This window comes from Prionailurus bengalensis, chromosome D4, assembly GCF_016509475.1.
Source record: "Prionailurus bengalensis isolate Pbe53 chromosome D4, Fcat_Pben_1.1_paternal_pri, whole genome shotgun sequence".
Lineage (NCBI taxonomy): Eukaryota > Metazoa > Chordata > Mammalia > Carnivora > Felidae > Prionailurus > Prionailurus bengalensis.
This window is the reverse complement of record NC_057359.1, coordinates 76,044,012-76,065,047: the sequence shown is the minus strand read 5'-3', so window position 1 is coordinate 76,065,047 and position 21,036 is coordinate 76,044,012. Positions and strand designations below refer to the sequence as shown.

At 46.6% G+C, this 21,036-nt stretch overlaps 1 protein-coding gene across 1 annotated transcript in view; it reads right to left on the bottom strand.

Moving 5' to 3' along the window:
- Positions 1-21,036, bottom strand: part of PAPPA (pappalysin 1) — a 243,399-nt gene that overhangs the window by 190,695 nt on the left and 31,668 nt on the right. The window contains exon 2 of the mRNA XM_043566322.1: positions 18,749-19,811. Within this exon, the coding sequence (XP_043422257.1) occupies positions 18,749-19,811 (1,063 nt within the window). The remainder of the gene's footprint in view (positions 1-18,748; positions 19,812-21,036) is intronic.

Genomic DNA, 21,036 nt, shown 5'->3' with positions numbered 1-21,036 from the left:
TTACGACAGTTCCCTCTCTTTTCCCCTCCTGGAGTCATAGAAGAGCCTCCTGTATGTGCAAGAGTAAGCCCAAGATCCCCAGCATAGCCTCCAAGATACTGCCTCCTTCTATAGCCTCACCTCTCTCTGCTCCCTCTTTCGAATTTCCCAATGTGGGTTGGGGGCGCCCACCATGACGCATCATCCATGATGCCTTCACTTGAGTTGTTTGTTCTTTCTGTCAGGGACTCAGTTCCCCATCTCGTCCCCTGATAAACACAGCCAAAGCCCATTCTGGTGCCCCTCCTCAAGGAAGTCTTCTTTGATTCCCATCACACCTCCTCCTTTGCCATCTCTGCACTCATACACCTCCTATAAGTACACACATTCACACTATTCCAAATCATCACTCCACCTGTCTATATCCACTACCATCTGTGGCTCCCTGGGGTGGGGAACATGCCTTATCCATTTTTGTTTACCCCGTTCTCAGCATGGGGCTCGCCACGGGTCAGCACTCAGTTGATGTTGATGGGGTTCAATTTACACTGGGAAAGAAAAAAGCTAAAATACTTAGGCCCCAGTTTCCTTCCTAGAAGGCCTATTTCTTTGCTAATACACTGGATTAGCAGCAGCTATCTTAGTGCTTCACAGAGCATTCCTATGGGTCACAAACCCATTCCTCTACTCCAATGAGAATAGACATATCTGAGACCTAGAGAGCCCTCTGGTCCCCCACATCACCAAGAGCCCAGTGATCATGTGACCATAATTTTTTCTGGCTTTTCAAAATAAGGTGAACAGACAGGAGCAGGAGAGGTCATAGGTATGTCTGGGTTGATTTGACCAGTCTCCAGGATAGCCATATGCTTAGATATTGACCTGAAATATTGCTGCCATGCCTTCTCTTCCTGAAAATCCTACCTTCACCTTCTTAGACTGGAAGCCTTCTAAGGAGTTTCAGTCAGTCTATTCTGTGACCAGAGAAAGAAAGAGGAAAGAGAAAACCAACATTTATTAAGCACTTGCTGTCCACCAGCCCCTATGCTAGACAACACCTTCTATTCCATGTCTGCAGTATTCAAAGCCATGCAGCCCAGTGGGTATGATGACTTGTTCTCAAGCCAGAGTCCTGGGTTTGAATCCAGCCCTTCCACTGATGGATCTGATGTTTGGATCACGCTGGGCAATTTACTTCATTATTTTTTGCCCCAGCTTCTGTATACACAAAACACCTACCTTCGTTGAGTTGCTCAGAGGCGGTCATAAAGGAAAAGCATAAAAGACTTAGAACAATACCTGGCATGTAGAAAACCTCAATAAACGTTTAGCTATTTCTATTATTTACCCCCATCTTAGAGATGAAGGGACAGGGGTTCAGAGATCACATAAATAGTGACGAAGCCAAGCACAAATCTCAAAGTGTCCAATTCTTCCCACGAGCTCACCCTCATTTCCAGGCTCACTCGGGGCCACGGTGAAAAGGGAAACAATGTGTGGGCGAGTGAAAACAAAAGAGAAGCTGAGATTTTCTTGGATCAGCCCATTCCACATTATTTATTATTTTCTAATTGATTTGTCCATTTCCATCAAGCATTCTCTCAGGCAGAGGACACAGATGTTATTAGACAAAGCCACTTCTTTGCCCTGCTGCTCTGGGCTGGGAAGGCTTCAAGAGGGGAAGAGATGGGGTAAGGTGGGGTAGGGGAGATATTTTAATTGGTTGTTTATTCAGTTGTAATTACAGAAGCCTATCTTTTCTGGGGGTGGTATTAGTCCTGGCCCAAGGCAGAGATGTGGGATGTTGGAGCCTCTCCCTTGCTTGTACATGAGGTGTGTTTTTTTTTTTCACACTTTGAGAAGCCTCCATTTCCCCCAAGAGGAAGACTCTATGGCAGCCATCCAGGGCCTTGGCTCCCCGGCCCCAGCCTCTCTCCTCTCCATCTCTTTTGGGGGGATTCACCCAAAGGAAAACAGCTCTGTGGCTAAGAGCCTTCCTCCTGCTGGCTGAGGTATTCCCACAAATGCAGAGCCAAGCTGGATCATCAAGGGAAAACCTCAGGGGATAGGAGTCCACGTGGGTATTTCCTTCTCTTCCCCTACCTCTTTAAGAGAATGTCTAATCCCTCCTGTCAGGGAATGGAGGGAAAAGCAGAGCAGGTCAAATGGAGAGGGGCCAATAGAGTTTGGGGAGTTGGGTGAAGAGGGAAAGGAAAAGGACTTGTGCAGGGCCACTTGGCTTTCTGTTTTGCAACTGTGGAACGCTTGGCCCTATGTCTACCTTGCAAATTGGTCAAATGCATTAAAAAAAAATCATTGCCCATGACCCATAAAAAATCCATATAAATCCAAATCTTGGTGTGTTTATTAATTTACATGCCAGTACTACTCAGGGTTAGATGGACAGAACTACGGCCATGGGCAAGTTGCTTCACCTCTCTGCATGTCATTGAGCATACCAACAGGTTTAAATGGGAGAGCTCAGCACAGCCTGGGCAAACACCCCCCCTCTAGGTCCTGGTCTCCTATTTTCTCCTCCTGGCAACAACAACAACAACAACAAAAAACCTAAACTGACAGTCTGCCTCTGGATGGTTCCCTGAGTCTTGGCTTCCAGAGTCTCATCCCCACCATCCAACCTTCTTCTTCTTTCAGCAACCTCAACCTCAAGTTCTCATAGTCTCCCCGCTCCTAGAACTGCTGGGTTTCCCCAGCTATGCCCACTCCTATGCGTGTCCATTTGTTTTCCTCCTCTACCTCAAAACCTTTCTTCCTTAATTTCTGACATTTAAAATCTTCCTGCAAGGTCCAGCGTACATCCACTCCTGATCACCATCACCTGTAAAATGGGATGATGACAGCCACCTCTCGGGCTGGGGTGGTGGGTCTAGAGGTCACACAGAGGAAGTGCCTCACTCAGTGCCTGACATGTAGCTGGCACTCGTTGATTAGCATAGTCTATGTTCATTACATTATTGTTCTTACCATGTTAATTATGAGCAGCACCAAAATGATCACCTCTAGCTACAAAATGACTTCTCCCTCCTGACAGCCTCCCCCTTCTGGTTCTAGTACTTGTCACCCCGCTTTATGTTACCTTCTCTGTGAGCACCTGTCTTCTCCATCAGACTATGAGATTCAAGCAGGTGGGGGCCAAGTCTTTATAATTCTCTGTGCTCCCTAAAACTTGAATGAGTGAATGAGCAAGCAAGTGAGCAAAAGAGAGAGACAGACAATCATGGATTAGCAGTGATTGAGCACCACTCTCTTAACTGCAGAATTTTCAACACAAGACGAGGAAGTCCAGGCTCAGGGAAGTGAAGTGATTTGCCCGAGGTATTGAAGAAGGGACACAGAAGGCCCTGACAATAAACTTCTGTTCACTAGCCTATGAGTAGCAGCACATGTTCACAAATTAGTAGCATCACCTCTTCATTCAGGTGGACACAGTTCCCTGTGAGGGTGTGTGGCTTAGAGAGTCAAGTGTGGGAGGGGCTGCAGCCCTGGGCTCCCCCTCAGCTGAGCACCCCTAGACACAACCTGTATTACTTGAGTTTCTGGCCTCTCTCACTACACTCTGCTACCTGGTCTGCAGCTCAGAATCCCTATCTGTTGGGCAAGGTTATGAATTCGATCGGTGTTTTCCAAATCACAGCCGAAAGAGGGCTAAATCTGCAAGAAGCAGATGCATATTTAAAGGAAGTTTTTTGATTCAAATGGGTTTAGGACATGCTGTGTTAAACAATGTCCAACACGTATGTTTTTTTAATGGCAAGAATTATCAGAGCCTTTAATACACCAAATGGGAGCAGAGCAGATAGTGTATGAGTGTTCCGGAACATGTGTGACCATAATCCTTTCTCCCCACCCTAACCTCTACCTCTGCCAACAATCAAATTAGCATCACAACCAACAGAGTTTGGGAAGTGTTGGGCTAAATTGGAAAGCCCTTCCTAACTCAGACCCTCACCCCAAGCTGCCTCTCTAGAGAGGTGACTTGGTGTCTCTTTGCTTCCTGCACAGCCCATACCCCTGGATCCTGCTCTAGAGGTTGTGGGTCCCCTGGAATGTCAGTTTCAGGGGGGGCCCAGCTCAGAGTGCCAAGGCGCCCAGACTTTACCCCTCTGCCAGAACTGCATTTCAAAGCCATGAGAGCAATTCTGGAGGGAGATCAAAGCTCTCTCAACTCAACTGTCATTAGAATATTTTCTTTATGCATCTCACTCGCTGGTGAGTGCCAATAACATATTTCCTAAATGCACTGGCCTGAGATGGTACAACTCTGTAATAATCTCAATGAGAGGGTTGTCAGGGCCTGTTTTACTGAAAGGGAAGCAAAAGGGAAGTATATTCAAAATGCAGAACAACAACAACAGATCCCTTCAGTGAAACTATGGAAAGCTTGGGTTTTTCCAGCTCTAGAAACAGAATACACTGGCTCTCCCGTTCTAAAGATGGTTGGTCAGAAGTACCTCTCACAGTGAGCCCAGATCGAGACTGACCAGGGTTTATTTCTATTCCCACTTAAAGCCAACTGACTTCCCCACTGTCGAAGTGCTAGGTGAGGAGATTTTTGAGAAGTGTCCTGCCCCCATTCTGTTCCCTGGGCTCCTGATAGGTGTAGCCAGGTCATGGGAGTGGTACTGGCCAACTGCTGATGCTCTCAGCTTCGGGAGGATTTGTCTGAGATGCACCTGGCTGTGAGTATGCCCCCTGTAAGCTAGAGGCTGGTGACAGTTTTTTCAGGTTGAAGGAAAAGGCAGGAGAGTACCATAGAAACAAGCACATCTCTTTTTAAAGGAATTTTTAAATATGACAACATAACATTTAAATGGAGTGCCTCAGAACCTTACTCTACTTATAGTTTATAGGAAGGACTGTATTATGTAGTGAGAATCACTGCTACTTACTTTCATAATTAAATATTCTTAAATACAGTTCTAGACAGAACTGTTCTGGACTGAGGTCTATTTTTCATTCAACGATGTGAAAATGGGGTACAAGTACACCAAAGTTCATGATACACATTGTTGCATTCACGATTTTCTTCTGGCATTACCACACCAAGAAATACTTCATTGTTGTAATTACTGGCTTTACAACTTTTTTGGGGGAAAAAGCCTCATCTTGAGAGAGAGAGAGAGAGAGAGAGAGAGAGAGAGACATTCTAGGGTTCACATCTTACCTCTTCTGCCAAGAAGTGTCCCTGTGACCTTAATGAAGTGACTTGATCTCTCTGAACCTCAATTTCCTCACCTGTAAAATGGGGATTATAAAATTCAAGCTAGACAGGAGTATAAAAATTAAAGGAGGTAACACATGAGAAAGTGCCTAGAACTATGTCTACCTCATGAGAGGCGCCCAAGAGACACGACTCTCTTTTTAGCTTGCTCATGCAGCTGTAGGAAACTGGCCTTAGCTCTGAATGTTCACAGTATTTTTCTCATCAGAGAACCTGCTCTCATCACTGGACCAGGGTGTTTGTGTCCTCCACAGGTGGTTGACCTGTTTCTACAACTCACAGAGCAAGTCCTATAGCACTGCCTATTTGCAAATGCTGATTGTAGCCTGTCATTCCCGAGGAGGATCTCAAGTCCCTGAACCACTACTCCAATTTCAGAACACACTAGACCATTTGAAAATGATTATCAAATATAAAGATCAAAGCCACTCAAGACAAGTCATTAAAGCAAGATAAACCTCAGAATGTTTATTGCATCCATAGCCTTGTTGCAATTAACAAGCGTTCTCCAAGCTGTGGCCAGTTCTGAAACCTGGATTCTATGTTTTGATCCCAAGGGTCCTAACGATCTGGACTTTATTCTCTTGCTTAGTTTTATTGTCAGAAATGTCTAAATCTGCCTCTCTTGTCTGTAAGAGGAGGCACAGGGAAAAAAAAAGTGCTTGGAGAGTTTATTAAATTCTCGGAATCCTGAATGATTGGTTTCCAAAATAATAGCTCTTGTAAAGAAGCCTGACACACAATCTAAGAAAAATGTAACAGCACCAATCAAAGAGCAATTGAAAAATCGATCATTCTTTCATAACCTCCTCCCCTTCCCTCCCTGCCTGCCTTCATTTTCCTTTTTTCCCTCCTCTCTGCAAATCACTCATTCCTTCTGTTCCTCTTTTGTCCACTAATACTTACAGAGATTCTATTATAACCATGCCTTAAGCTAGAAACTCGGCATACAAATATGAAAGAGAAACATTTTTCACTATGAAAGAGTTAGCAGTTTTATGAAGGAAGTGAGACAAATAATCAGATGATCACAACATAATGGGACGATACTAATACGACCTACCATTTGGGGGAGTTTACTACTCACTGGCACTGTTGCAGCATTTTTCAAAATTATCTCTTTGAAGCCTTACAATAAAACCCAATGTGCTATACAAGTAGGAGTATCCCCAGTTTATAGGGGGAAGAAACCAAGACTCGGTGAGGTGATACCGTTTTTCCAAGGTCTCTCCACCTGGTCACAGGTGTGGGAGGTGAGCTCTGACTGGTCATGTGTTAGATACTGCAGACCACATCCCTCATCATTAGCGTCTTACCTTCTCTTATGATATGTGTTAGCATAGAGAGGGTACTGAACAGGAGAGAAGCAAAGAGCAATGACAATTTCCAAGCTGAAGGTGGATAAGACATCACTGGGTTTATATATAAATTTATATATATAACATATATATATCATATATATAACATATATATCATATATATAATATATGATATATATAACATATATATCATATATATATAACATATATATGATATATATAATATATATATCATATATAATATATATATCATATATATAACATATATATATCATATATATAATATATATATCATATATATAACATATATATATAATTTTATATTTTTCATTTTTGTTTATTTTGAGACAAAGAGAGAGAGAGAGAGAGCATAAGCAGGGGAGGGGCAGAGAGAGAGGGAGAGAGAATCCCAAGCAGGCTCCGTGACACCAGTGCAGAGCCCAAAGAGGGGCTTGATCTCAAGAACCATGAGATCATGACCTGAGCCAAAATCAAGAGTCGTTCACTCGACCGACTGAGCGACCCAGGTGTGCCGATAAATGAATACCTTTCCACCAGGATCTACTCAGCTCCTTTTTTTTTTTTTTTCTCACTAGCCTTTTTATAAAATGGCTTTTAGAGACTGCTGGGGCAGAAGACAAAGAGTCAGGACGCCTGGATCCTGGCAAGCTCAGCTACACTCCCTTGGCTAGCATGACTCATTCTTCAGGACTCAGCCTAGAAGGGTCTCTGACCCCTGATGAGTCAAGTATCCATCCTCTGAGCACCCCCAGACCTCGGACTCCTCTTTAAAGCATTTATCCAACTAGCTACATACCTACCTGCAGGAAATTCCATGAGGGAAGAATCACACCTATCTTGTGAAATAATCATTGCTATACCTCCAGCACCTAGCACTGTGCCTTGCACATCACAGGCACACACACATGCATGTGCACGTGCACGTGCGCGCGCGCACACACACACACACACACACACACACACACACATTGTTAAAGGAATAGTTACTTCACTGAGATCTTTCCTTGGGGTTCTGAATTTCTGCTTTGATAGTCCCATATTCTCAGAGTTTACTTATTTTCAGAAAGCCAATAAGCATGAAGAATATACCCTGATAAGTAAGGAGAAATAACAATTGATGTGTGATGGTGTGTTCAAAAGTACCACGTCAAACTACTGTTTTCAAAACACAAGTGTGCAGTTCTAGGGCCCACAAGCTAGCTCTTCCTGCAACCTCCCTTTCTTCTTGGAGGATCAAAACCACAACTGATAAATAATAGAACTGACCACATTAAGCAGAATACACACAGCTCCCCAGAAGCCCTGTGGTCTGTCTTCCACTTGACACCCAATTAAATAAAGCAAAATCACCTCTTTTTCATAAGTTGGGGCAGCCACCATGTTCTGGATACAGGTGATAGTTCAGTAGACTATGTAGTTTGGCTGTAATGTGGAGTCTCGTAAGCCGTATAACTTATGTGACGACTGACTGAACGATATGATGTTTGGGAAGGCTAGAGCAAGAATTACAATATCATCACTGACACGTGTCAATATGGCAACTTCTAGATTTTAGTTTGAACTGCAGCCCCATACAAATCTCCTAATAGCAAATAGCAGAATCATCTAAAGACACAACTACACAGTCATTACAGTAGATGTAGATCTCTCTGGATGGCTTGAACAAGTCTAGTAGCATCCCCAAATGTGGGTCTCTCAACGGGTCAGAGGGTCATGTGAAAATCAAAAATTTTAAGTATGTGAAATAATGAAGACCATGACATTGTATGTCAGGCTATCAAAAGTAGAATTAAATTCAAATGGATTTTTGGAAAGAGGATGCCACATTCAGGGCCTAAGGGAAAATAAAATGGCAGACATGCAGACTGCCCTAGGTAGGGTGCCACCATCAGGCTGTCACAGGGACTTGGATAATGGGAGTCACGTTCTTTTAACTTGTCAGAGAGGAAAACTTCCTTCATTGCTATGCTGAACACGTTGGACTCAATTGGTCAGAGGGGCCAGTAAATACTTTGAAGGCAGGGACTGTCCCCAGTGTCAACTCATGGCCTTGCTCATACCTTCCTGATACCAAGCTCCTGAATTATAGTACAGCTCCAGTCCCCACAGGCCTTGGAATTGGATTACAATGTCTGATTTGAAAATGTATGAAAGGAAAAGATCTTAGAAAAATCCTACCCAAATCCTCCCATTTTACAGAAGAAAAATGTAAAATAAAAGAAGTGACTTACTCTATGCTGGCAAAGAAGTTACTGGAAATATCTAGTCACTTCCTTCCTCCCGTTTTGCCAACCCACAGGGCAAACTGTGTTTTTCTACCATGAACCCTTGTGGGAAAGACCTCTCTCTCTCTCATGTCTCTCTTCCACACTCTGTAAGATCCTGAGATAGTCCATACTTGTGTGGCATCCTAGACACTCACTGTTGTCCTCCGTGGCCACAAAAATAGTTTGGGAGTCAGGATTCAGGCTCAAGGCTAAGAGGTGTGCTGTCTGTCTGAACTCAAAAAGGGCTAGAATCACCTACACCAGACACCTGAAATGGAGACAATATTCTCCTTACCCTCTGCCCTTCACCACCAGATCACCAAAACAACTTAGCACATGGAAAAGAGAAAGAAAGAAAGAAAGAAAGAAAGAAAGAAAGAAAGAAAGAGAGAAAGAAAGAAAGAAAGAAAGAAAGAAAGAAAGAAAGAAAGAAAGAAAGAAAGACAGGCACAGAGGAAAGGACACAAGAAAACATGCCTCTTAAAACAAAACATAACAAAACAAAACAAAACAAAACAAAACAAAACAAAACAGGAAAACGGGAGCCTGTTGGACTTGGGTAAACAAACTGTGAGCAAAAGGCACGGCTGTACACACACTAGTTTTGTGTTTCCAGAAAACAAGAGTGGGGGTGTGGAAGTCCTCTTTCGGGAAGGTAGAAAATCGGCCAGCTGTGAGCTTGCAGGTACAAGCCGAGCTGTGGTCAATTAAGGAAATGCGTTTCACTAAAGCAAAATGTCCTGGTGTCTGTCCATTCCACCCTCTCTCACACCCCCACCACTTTGTTTCCCCCTGTGGAAGGACGTCTGGCCAAGCAGAGGCTGTCATGAGTGGTCAGTGTCACCAGTGGATGGACACCCAGGGTGGAAAAACCCCAGCTGCCTCCCACTGGGGCCCTCAAGAGGTTATCAAGCGCTGCTGTCTGTCCAGGGAGCTGGAAATGGAAATACACATCTAGGAAAAGGGGTGACACAAAAGCATCTCCAACTTTCACCTGTAAACTTGACAGAGGTCCTGCTGTGGTAAGAGCAGGGGGCCAGCTGACACCTAGTGCTGCGTCTTATGTGGCTTGGTGAGGTCCTGAGCGCCTTAGGGGAGCCCTCTTGACTTCCAGCTCCTTCCCTAGCATGTGCGAGAACCACAGAGTGAGTCCCATCCTGGAATCCCAGATGTGCCTCTGCTTTACGCTGGAGATGCCTAAACTTACTGCAGTGTGCTGCCTGGGACAAGGAATACGTTATCATTTAATATGTGCAGGGTTTTTGGAGTAAAGAAAATCTATTAAATATGGAACCTACAGGAGCCAAAGTAAAAGGGCCTTTGGTAGAAGAGTGGGATTAGTTTGTGTTGGACCCCCACTCCAGCCCAAAGGAAAGACTCAGGATCCAGAGGGGGCTGGGAATTAGGGAATATGTGTGTAGGAAGGTCAGAAGATTCTCCAGAGACGGAAAATCCCCCAAACAACCACCACTGTTATTTTGAGTGCTCAGTAAGTGGCAGGTGCTGTTGTAAGGGTTGACCCCTATATCATGTCACTGAATCCTCTGAACCACTCAATGCCATAGACTGTGGTACTTTCATCACCGACTTTACAGAGGAGGTATCTGAGGCTTTGATAAAAGCTAGAGACTTGTTCAAGGTCACAGAGATGTTAAGTGGCTTGATTTCAAGTATGCTCAGTCTCCAAAACTCATATTCTTATTTATTTGCGAGGCTATACTGACCCCACACAGCTACTCACTGGTCCCTGTTTTGAGCCCCTTCTTCTTCTTTTTAAAAATTTTTTTAATGTTTACTTTATTTATTTTGAGAGAGAGATGGAACATGGGAAGGGGAAGAGACAGAGGGAGAGAGAAAGAATTCCAAGCAGGCTCTGCTCTGTCAGCAAAGAGCCTAACATGGGGCTCAAACACACTAACCATGAGATCATGCCCTGAGCCAAAATCAAGAGTCAGATTCTTAACAAACTGAGCCACCCAGGTGCCCCCTGAGTTCCTTCTTAACATCCTGTGGAGGGTTCACAAGCAGTTCTCTTCACTCCATTTGCCCCTCTCTCCTGCTCTCAAAGACCAAATTCACCTGTGCACAGAGTCACAGATGGGACGTGAGTAAAGGCAGACTTTGCTTAGATGAAAAGCATGAAGGGAACTTGGACCAAAGCTGAGAGAATGGGACCATATGTGTCCACGTGGCCTGAATGTGTGTGCATGTTCCTGCATCTACACCCAAGCAGGCATGTGGGCTGGAGATGGTCAAAAACTCTTGGAACATCAATCAAAGGGGTACATCACCCATTGTAACCAATCCCAACAATGCCTGGGGTCATTCCATGTGGAAACATATCCTCTAACATGGTGAGACATTTGGGTTGTTTCAAAAATAAATTAGTGTGCAAGCTCAAGAAGTTTGGTATGTTACATGGTCTTTATTTAAAAATACCAATTCTGTGGCCAGTACTAAAAAAAAAAAAAAAATTAGTATTTTAAGAATGAAAGTAATCTGTGTAAATGCCCTCAATGTGCATCCAGCAGTTTCATCCAGGCCTTTTTTTATGAGCCTGTGGAAAGTCAGTCTCCATCAAACAATGCGAAGAGGAGTCTGTGTGTGCACATGAGAAGGGAGGGAATTTTTTGCACCTACTGTGTGCCACACAATCTACCAGGCATTTCATACAGATGACTCCATGTAAGTTTCTTGATGCCCTGTTGGAGTGCTGTTCTCACCCAAATTTCACAGATGAGAAACCAGCAACTCTTATTGAGAAACGAGCCAAGGTCAGACAGTTAATGAAGAGTGGAACCAGGATACAAACCCTGGTCAGTCTCCAACACATATCACTTTTCCACCATACCAGGACTGACTCCTGTTATTGCTTTAATGAATATTAGTCACATTAAATAAACGCTGATATTCTGATTATAAAATTCCAAGCAATTTCTCTTACACGATTACTGGAAAAGAATGAACAAAGTTACTGAACAAATAACAAAGCCCTCTTTCATCCGCGTGCTGGTTAACTCTTCCCAGAACTCTTGCTTGGATATTATTTTATGTGACCCTCAAGGCAATCACATGATCCAGGCGGTCAGATATTATTATCATTCCCTTTCCATAGATGTGGAAACAGAGGCTCAAGGAGATTATGAGACTTGCCCAAGATTGCATAGCTAAGACACTGCTGGGCCAGGGCTAGAATCTATTTCCCCGGAATGCTATTTTCATTCTACATTAGTCTGATTCTTAGAGCTCTAGGGCCGGAAGAACAAATCATGACATTGAACTGCATGAAATTCCAAGTAGAGTCACCTCTTCCTTAAACCTTCCCATCACCTTCCCACCTCAATCTCTTTGTTCTTTTCTGTCATTACAAAGTCTGTTAATTCTGGAGGTCTGTTTGTAGACCTCCTCTACCAGAAAACCTTTTCTAACTTCTCCAAACCACAGGGATCCTGCCTTTTCTCAGAGTTCATGCAAGCCTATCGTCTGTGTGGTTCGCTGGTAAATTAATCATCCACCTTCTTGCCATCTCTTGAATGACTGTAACAAAATGTCATAAAACCACAGAATATAAGCACCTTCAGGACACAGATTACACATTGGATCTCTAGGGCATTACTGCAGTGCCCTCGATATTAAAGCATCTTAGCAAAATACGGATGACGGGTATGAACATGACCATGCTAAAGAGAACTTTTCCAAGTTTTGAATCCCCAGCTTCTAAGATATCATGGTAATGTAGGAGGGTGGAAATGCCCTGGGATAAAGAGATGAGACCCTGGATCTTGCTCTCAGGTTGGCCTCACTTTCACTGGGAGGCCTGGGTCAGTGCTGGCCCCACTTGGGAGCTTGGCCTCCTCATCTACAGCAAGAGAGGGCTGAACCTTACCACTGCTCCTTTTAGCTCAGAGAATCTCTGATTCCATGCAACTTTTCCAGATTTGGGGAGAACCTGGGAGAAGGAAGTGTATGTTCCATGGGATCATCCCAGAAAAGAGGTAAGAGACCCCAACATATGAGGGCAAATCATTTAATGGTCTCTGACAAGGGGTGGGGGAAGACAGTGAGAACTATAGTGCCAGCAGAGGGGTTGAAGAGCCTGCCTCAAGGCTTACTACAGTCCATTCCAAAGATTTCTAGCAATGTCAGCTCCTATCCAAAAAAAATAACATGGCCCCAGGGGAATGCCCTTGTTCCATTAAAAATAACAATAAGGGGGAGGCAACAAAAATGTTTCCCTATGAGCCAACAGTGTGCAAGGGAAGTCTTTTTCTATTTGTCCTATTGCATATGAATCGATATTCACAAAGGTCAAGTTCACCTAACTGTGCTATATAGCTTGCAGTTTACAGGGTCCAAATAGAAACTCAGCAGGCTTGTGGCAATATACTCTCCCGGTGGGGTGCATGCAGCCCAAAGTGTCAATTGCCCCTGGGGTTCCTGATACTAGGGGTTTCCCTTAGTATCCAGGTTTTCCAGTTCAGCTATAAGAAGGCATGTGAAGTGCATTCTAACTTGTTAGGAGACATCTCTAATGGCTGCAGATGAAGTTCTGCCTCCCTGGCTCGTCTCCACTACTGTAGAGAATGGCCAAGTTCAATGGAATGTCTTTTTCTAAATGGTTGGTCTAATAGAAAAATTTTTACTGCTCACACAGACTGCTCTTCCTGGCTGACACTGGGGATCCTTCGTTCACACCCATGATTACAATGGCATGCTTTCTTGTCTGTCTTTTCCACTAGATGGTGAGGTCCAAAGGCAGGGACTGGGCTGGCACAGAGGGAGCATTCAACAAATATTTACTGGGAGAGGAAAAGAAGAAAAAAAATGAGGGAGGGAAGGAAGGGAAAGGAAGGGAAGGGGAGGGGAGGGGAGGGGAGGGAAGGGAAGGGAAGGGAAGGGAAGGGGGAGAGGGGTAGAGAGGAGAGGGAAAGGGTAGGGAGGGGAGGGGAGAGGAGTGGGGGGGGAGGGGAGGGGAGGGGATGAAGAAAGGGAGGAGGCAGGAAGGAAGGATTTAGCCTGATATTAGAGTTTGTCATGAGATAAAGCAGACCCTATTCTGCTTATGGTCTGGGTCCCAGTTATACCGATGACTCCTTATTCTCCAAGCCCTTCCTCCCATCCTGTCCTCTTGCTTGTCTTGTCCCCTCTGCATGGGCTTTCTCTGTGTTCTGGGAATGCTGTTTGCTCCTCCACATCCACTGCCTATCCCTGTCCTCCCTGCTCTGTGCCCTTGGAGGTTGGCTTCTTTGGGGTGCCTCTATGGGTTCCTTTGCTCTGTGACTTCTAGTTTCAGTCCCTAGTGGGAAGCACTAGCAGAAGACTAGAAGGCAGAAGAGAATGTCAATGGAGAAGTTACTCTCCTGGCTCCCTTCTTGCCTGGGGGCCACAGTAGGCTGGCTACCCCTCTTTATGGAGAGTCACTGCAGCTGCCCAGGAGTCTTCCACACACATCCCCTCTCTTATGTTCCAAAACTACTCTCTCTTCTTGCTCCTCCAGGCCAAGGATAGAAATGGCTCCCTGCTCTGTTGCTGACCCTGGCCTTGGAGATTGTCCTAAACCCTGCCTACCCTGTTATAAATAGCCTCTCCTTCAAATTACCCCCTCCTTCAACTTTCCTTAATTGTTCTGTCTGAATGTGTCACCTGTTTCCTGCCAGGACCTGACCTACGCAGGCTGCATCTCTACCTCTGAACGTGCTGCCTGGCCCCAGATGCCCCCCAAATCATGCCTCCACTAGCCACCCCTGCCTTGTTTCCCTAGTCAGAGCAGATCTCTGCCTCGCAGAACTCCTGTCCCACTGTGTGTTGTTGTCATGGATCAAAATTTCTTATGTTTGAATATGACCCCCCAGCAAAGTGGAAGCCTCTCAATGGGGAGGAATGTGCCCCACTCACTGAAGCATCCCCAGTGAACAACAGAGAGCCTGACAGAGGTGCTCATACCCGATAAATGTCTACAACCACGTGGTTCCATAACACGATTTGGAGAAAGATATCAGCAAAAAGTTGGGCTGTGCCATACTCCACCTCAAGACCAACAAGGTTACTTTCTACAGCACTGTCATAATCCTCACTGTGTGTGCCTCAGGTGACAGGGCCCTCCCCTGGGAGGACCATTCTGAGGGGGGAGGACATCATCTGTTACTCAGCTCCAAGCTGCCTCCCACTCTGGTCCTGGCCAGGGCTTAGAAACCATACAGAGCAATTCTGCTCCCTTTCCCACAGGACAGGCCTCTGGGGACATGAGGTGCATGCCACATGGCCCTAGAGTCATGGCCCTGTGAGAATTTTCTCATCCAGGCCAACCATCTTCAAACGGTTATGATATTACCATTTGAAGTTATATCCTGGCCACTCACTGTCCAGCCCCTCTCTCTGTGCACATCTTCAATTGACTGCTTTTATTATGGCCTCTTAATAAAGAACACTAGCTGCTAATGTAGCTCTAAGAGTTCTACAGGGGCCCACGGAACCCCAAGGCCATTATCTAATTCTCTTCTAAACTCACTCATTCAAGCACTTCGTAATCCCAAGCTCTTTGGGTGATATTTGAGAAGAGAGTGAGGATACAATGTGAGGGGGCAGGTATCTGTGGCTGCGAAGATGTCAAGGCTACGCTGGGTGGCTGTGCCATGGCAGATGACCAGGAGTCAGAAATCTAGAGCAACTTTAACCCTAGCTTGACCACTAATGGATAGGGTGAGCTCTCAGTTTCCCTCCATGGGAGGATAAGGGATGTGGACCAATGATCTGTCAGCATGTTTCTAGGTCTGACATTGGGCACAATTCTGGTAACTTGTGCAGCCCTCTGCTAGGATTAGTTGCTCCCCCACAGCACGTGAATCCATGAGAACACAGACTAAGGGGTCCAAGGACTATGACGTAAGGGCATCTAAATGTGTTACAAGAAATGGTACTCTTTCCTAGAGTACACTGATCTGCCCAGCTGCATTACTGGGGGAAAAAAAAATCTTATTTTACTCAAGGGAATTGTTACATTAAATTGTCAGAATGGTGTATTTTAATCAGTGCTACTCAAAGTAGGTACTGCTTACCAGTCTACGGTGCACTGGGAACAGAAATGGAGAGTACACATTTAGAAACTTTTCAAGAATTCTGACAATGACATTCCTGTGGTTTCATTTTACATTGATTCACTTTTTTCCTGCACATATCAAAGGGATCAGCTTGCAACATACAGGAGAAAAAACTTGGTCCTTTACCATAGATTGATAAGTATTAAATAGTTTTATTGCGTTTACTCATTAAGAAAGAAAAAGAGAGAGGAGAGAGAGAGAGAATGAAGTTCAGCTCTTTATTAGAAATCACCTAGATACTATTAAATGTTCACTGCTTATATTGCAGGCATCATTCCTTCCCTCCCTGCCTTATATTGCACTGCCTTCCTTCCTTCCCTCCTTCCTTTCCTCCTGCCTTCCTTCCTTTCCTCATTCTTTCTTCCTCCCTCCTTCCCTCCCTCCCTTTTTTTTAAAGTCACAAAGCAAATATCTCTCTGCAAACCTCCACAGGTTTCTCTCTGCACACAGGAGAGCTGATACAGCCAGAATGCTGTGTACCCCCGCCTCGGCCCGTCAGAAGAGGACACATTGCCTGGTGGGCCCCACCCAGGGCACATGAACTTCCCAGCCAGCAAACAAACGGGCCGTGGCGTGAATGGTCACAGAGTTGGCACACGGCTGCTCACAGACATTCTGGGCAGGCAGTCCCGTGACTTAGAAAAGAGGAGGCCGTTGGAGGCTGCCAGCTCTGTCTGCTGATTGTGAAGTATCTGGGACCTGGGGCCCCGCGGCCCCTCCGTACCAGGACAGCTCACCCGCCACAAAGGCCAGCTGCCCTCGGTCCTGACCCAATCAACTCAGCAGTTTTTTCCCAAGGCTTTAGTGAAGCTACCCTGTCTGTCACCTCTGCCCTTCAACTCTGCCTCTTACTGTTCCTTAGGCTTAAAAATACCCTCCTTCAGTGGGAGCGTTAGAGTCATTAGATCTGGATTGGAATCTAAGCTCTCCATTTATTTGCTGAGTAACCTTGGCTAAACCCCTATGTCATTCTGAATCCTGGGTTTCCTTCAGCAAAACAGGGCTAAGAGTACCCACCTTCCTGGTACCTGCTGAAGAAACAGGGTTTGAATGAATGAAAGACAGAAAGAAACAAAGAAACAAAGAAAGAGAGAAAGAAAAATTGGGTGAATAACTTCCAACTACTCGTGGCCCTTCACCCTCCTCCATGCCCACTCTGCCTGGGCATCCAGCTCAGTAGGGCACACACTGCCTTAATCTCAGAGACTTGCATTTGTGCCTTAGCTGAATGACTCTCCTGACCCATGACCTTGGCTGAGTCATTTCACCCATTAATGTCCTCTATCTCCCGATCAGTCAAATGCAAATACTAACCCCTGTCTTGCCTTCTTTGTCAAATTCTGTCAAAGCTCAAATGAGAGCAGAGATGAGAACACATTGTGACCAGGAAGGAACCAGCCACACATCAAGGCTTCTTCCCACCTGGGCCGCTCATGTCTGTGGACCGAGGTGAGAGTCGAGGGCCTGCCTGGTGCCAGCAGGCTGAGCTGACGTGCTTTCTGGCCTGCTGCCAGGCACGACATTCTCCTGCCAGTATCGTCATTCCTTTGCACGTAGGTATTTTGTCTGTGCACGGGAGGCCCTCGCTCTTTTGAGAGAGACCTAAAGAGAAGAGTCAGCAGAAAGCCTGCAGAGGTCGGCAAATGTGCTGGAGCTCTCAGCAAGTCCAGGGTCCTGTGTGCTGGACAGAATGGAAAAGTTCAGCGTGGATCTGGGCAATCAGGAAAGTGGAGGGTGACAGTCTCTCTGGCTTGGAACTAGTTCCTCCGGGTCCCCTACTGAATACAGATCACCCACGGGTTCCCCTTCGGGCTTTTCTTTGGGGTTGCTGGCCAGGGTTGCTAGTGCAAGTGGACGCTGAGTGAGGCCTCAGACACGAGCTTCCCATTCCCACCCTCTTCTCAGCAGGAGATAAAATCCATCTGCCCTGTGCCCTCCTTTCTCCCCCAACCCAACCTCAGTTGTCCAAACTGTACCTAAGCTCTCCCAGAGATATTCAAGCTGAAAGTCAGTTTTTTTTTCCTCTTTGATCTCGCTTGGCACTCCCTAAGCACAGCACGCACCATCTTCCGTTACACAAGTCATGACAAATACGCTTACCGAGAGCTAATGGGAGAGACACCGTGAGAGGGACGACGCTTTGAGAGCCCCCCTCAACCCTCAGAGCAGCCAGACAAAGCAGGTGCTGTTCTTATTCCCACTTCACAGAGGAAGACGTAGCATCTAAGGGGCCACAAAGTGAGGAAACAGTATCGCCGAGACCTGAACCCGGGCCGTCCAACCAAGCTGATCCCCGCTTTGCCAGCTCGGTGCGACAGGATGAATGTTCTGCTGGGAAGGGTGTTCCATACTGGTCTGTCCAGCACGGTAGCTACCAGCCCACAAGGCTGCTGAGTACTTGAAAGGTGGCTAACGGGACTCAGGACAGATTTTAACTTTATTTAGTCTCGGCTAATTTCCCCATCAACAGTCGCGTGTGGCTGGCGACCGCACGTGGCTAACGCGCTGCACCCCACGGTGCCACATACATGATGGCAGCTACTGGCACTCGGCCCTGCATCACCCAGTTTAGACTCTGTGCCCTTTGAGAAGACCGGGTTGAGCCTTCCTTCTTAGCCCGTGGTGGGGGCTCAGCAAATACCGTCGTGATGGGCCATCCTTGCGTAGCACTCCCATGAGAACTGAGTGAGGGGCTGGCCTCGGTCATGAAACCGCTGTGTGAACTGGAAAATTCCACACCCCCTAGGGGCCTCAGGTGCCTCACCTACACAATGGGGGACGAGTCAGGTGGCAGCCGGGCATCGCCTGCCCCGCAGGCCTTACCTGTGCGGAGAGTCGGGGTCGAAGCAAGTCTTGGTGACATCGGTGATCTCGGGGTCACAACACTCTCCGCCGTCAAAGTTGAACCGTTCATAGTTGCAGTCCATGTCACACACCCTGTTGTGCTGCTTCTTCACGAAGGCGGGGTGGCGTAGGTGGCGGCAGTCCCCGCCGTCGTGGCCGGTCAGCGTGTGGTTGCACTCGGGGTCGCAGTTCTCATCCCCGATCTTGCTGATGTCACAGTTGGCCAGCACGAGGCGGTGGCGCAGGGAGGAGTTGCTCACCTCCAGCACCTCCAGCTCCCAGGAGATGTTGTAATGCTTGAAGGCCTCGGCCAGCTGCCGGTGCTGGAAGTCAATCTGCTGGCGGCTCACCGTGGGGTTCTCGCGGCTGTCGTCGTAGAGGTTGACCACACGGTAGCGCACCACCTTGGGCCGGCGGAATCGCGGGAGCTGGTTGTAGCTGGCGATGACCTCTGTGTGGTCACACAACGTCTGCCCGCACAACGGAGGCTCCAGACTCGTGTCCAGCAGGAAGCCGTGGGCACCGCTGTGTTCCACTTGGGGGATGTTGCCATCCTTCATGGGGGACCAGGCGCGCTTCACATTGTCCCAGTTCTCCTGGAGGAGGAGCTGAGGTAGAGGCGTGTGGAGGCCACGGGTTTCCATATCCGACAGTATCTCCCGCTGAGTCCTGGCCACCTTCCACAGACTGAAGCGCTCGATATAGCCCCGATAGTTGTGATTCAGAGCGCTGCCTCCCAGCATGAGCACTTTACACTTCTGGGTCAACGGGCTGAATATGCCGCCCACCTGCTCCCCGGAGGTTGCCACCTGGGCGCCATTCACGTAGAGCTTCATCAGCCGCCCGTCGTAGGTGGCAGCTAGGTGTACCCACTGGCCTGGGAGGTAGCTGCGGTACGCATGGATGGTGGTCCCCTGCCGGGCCCGGTCTGTCTTCAGGGAGAAAAAGTAGCGTGGGTCTCTGTTGCCTTGGTCACTGACGGTGTGAATTCCCACGACCCATCCTCGGTCACGCGAGGTATATGAACATTTGTCATATAGCCCTATGTGGCCCGAAGAGAGAAAGATGAATAAATAAAGGATGGAAGGGGGTGGTGGTGAGTTATTTCTCCCTGATAAAACTTATATCAGGATGTCCTAGACCAGCGGTTTTCAAACTGTGCTCTGCGAGAGCCAGCAGCTACTAATGGAGGCTCTGGGACCACCCTTCGGGCACACTGAGGGCCGGAGGGACGGAGAGGACAGGTGAGCTGGCTTTGGGGGTTGCTCACCACAACCTGTAGCCCAAACAGTTTCACTTGTATTGGTTTTGAGTATGGAACTTACAAGAAAGGTTTCTGTTGTAGAATGGGGAGTTGAACTAAACAAAATACCAACAATCATAATAATGGAAATCTGAACACCTTCGATTTTGCAAGACTGCTGTATGGGTAAGGGGGCTTTGTGATTAAGATGGTATTTTCAGTGTGGGATGATACAGGAGGTGAGAGGTGAGTCAGCGGTGGTGATAATGCACAGAAGTTGCTCATTTAGAAGGATGGCCCCTACTACGGTCTCCATAACTTTGAGTGCACGTTAACGATTAGCAGTCATCAAAAGGCCAGCGGTGGTGAGCCATCAGGAAAGTTGGCACAGAGAATCAAGGGTCAAGGGCTGCAAAGCTAACGCTTTTAGCTCCTAATAGGAATCCTGGTTAGCCCTGAAACTCATCCCCAAAGAAAGGCAGGCATGCTTAATATCTGAGCAAGAAAGCTTTAAAAAACATTTTTTTTTAAGTTTATTTGTCTATTTTGACCAGGAGAGAGAGCAAATGGGAGGTGCAGAGCGAGAGGGAGGGACAGAATCCCAACCAGTCTCTGCACCGTCAGTACAGACCCTGATACAGGGCTCAAACTCATGAACCTCGAGATCATGATCTGAGCCGAAACCCAGAGTCGGACGCCTAACCAACTGAGCCACCCAGGCGCTCCTGAGCTAGAAAGGTTTTTAAAGATCACAATTCCAACTTCTTCACTCGACAGGTGAGGGACTTCAGACCCAGAAAATGAAAGACATTTGTCAGGTTACAGAGTCACTGACAAATTTCCTGAGACCCAATTCAGCTTGCTTTTCTCTGACACTAATGCTAATATTTATAAAAGAATGAAATGAAAAGCACTCTCTTAACATAAAAAGATGTTGGGGACTCCTTCATTAAGTAAAATCTTCCAAACCTCTACAACAGGTCAAGCATTGTACTAAGGTCTACACGTGTGTTAATTCATTTCA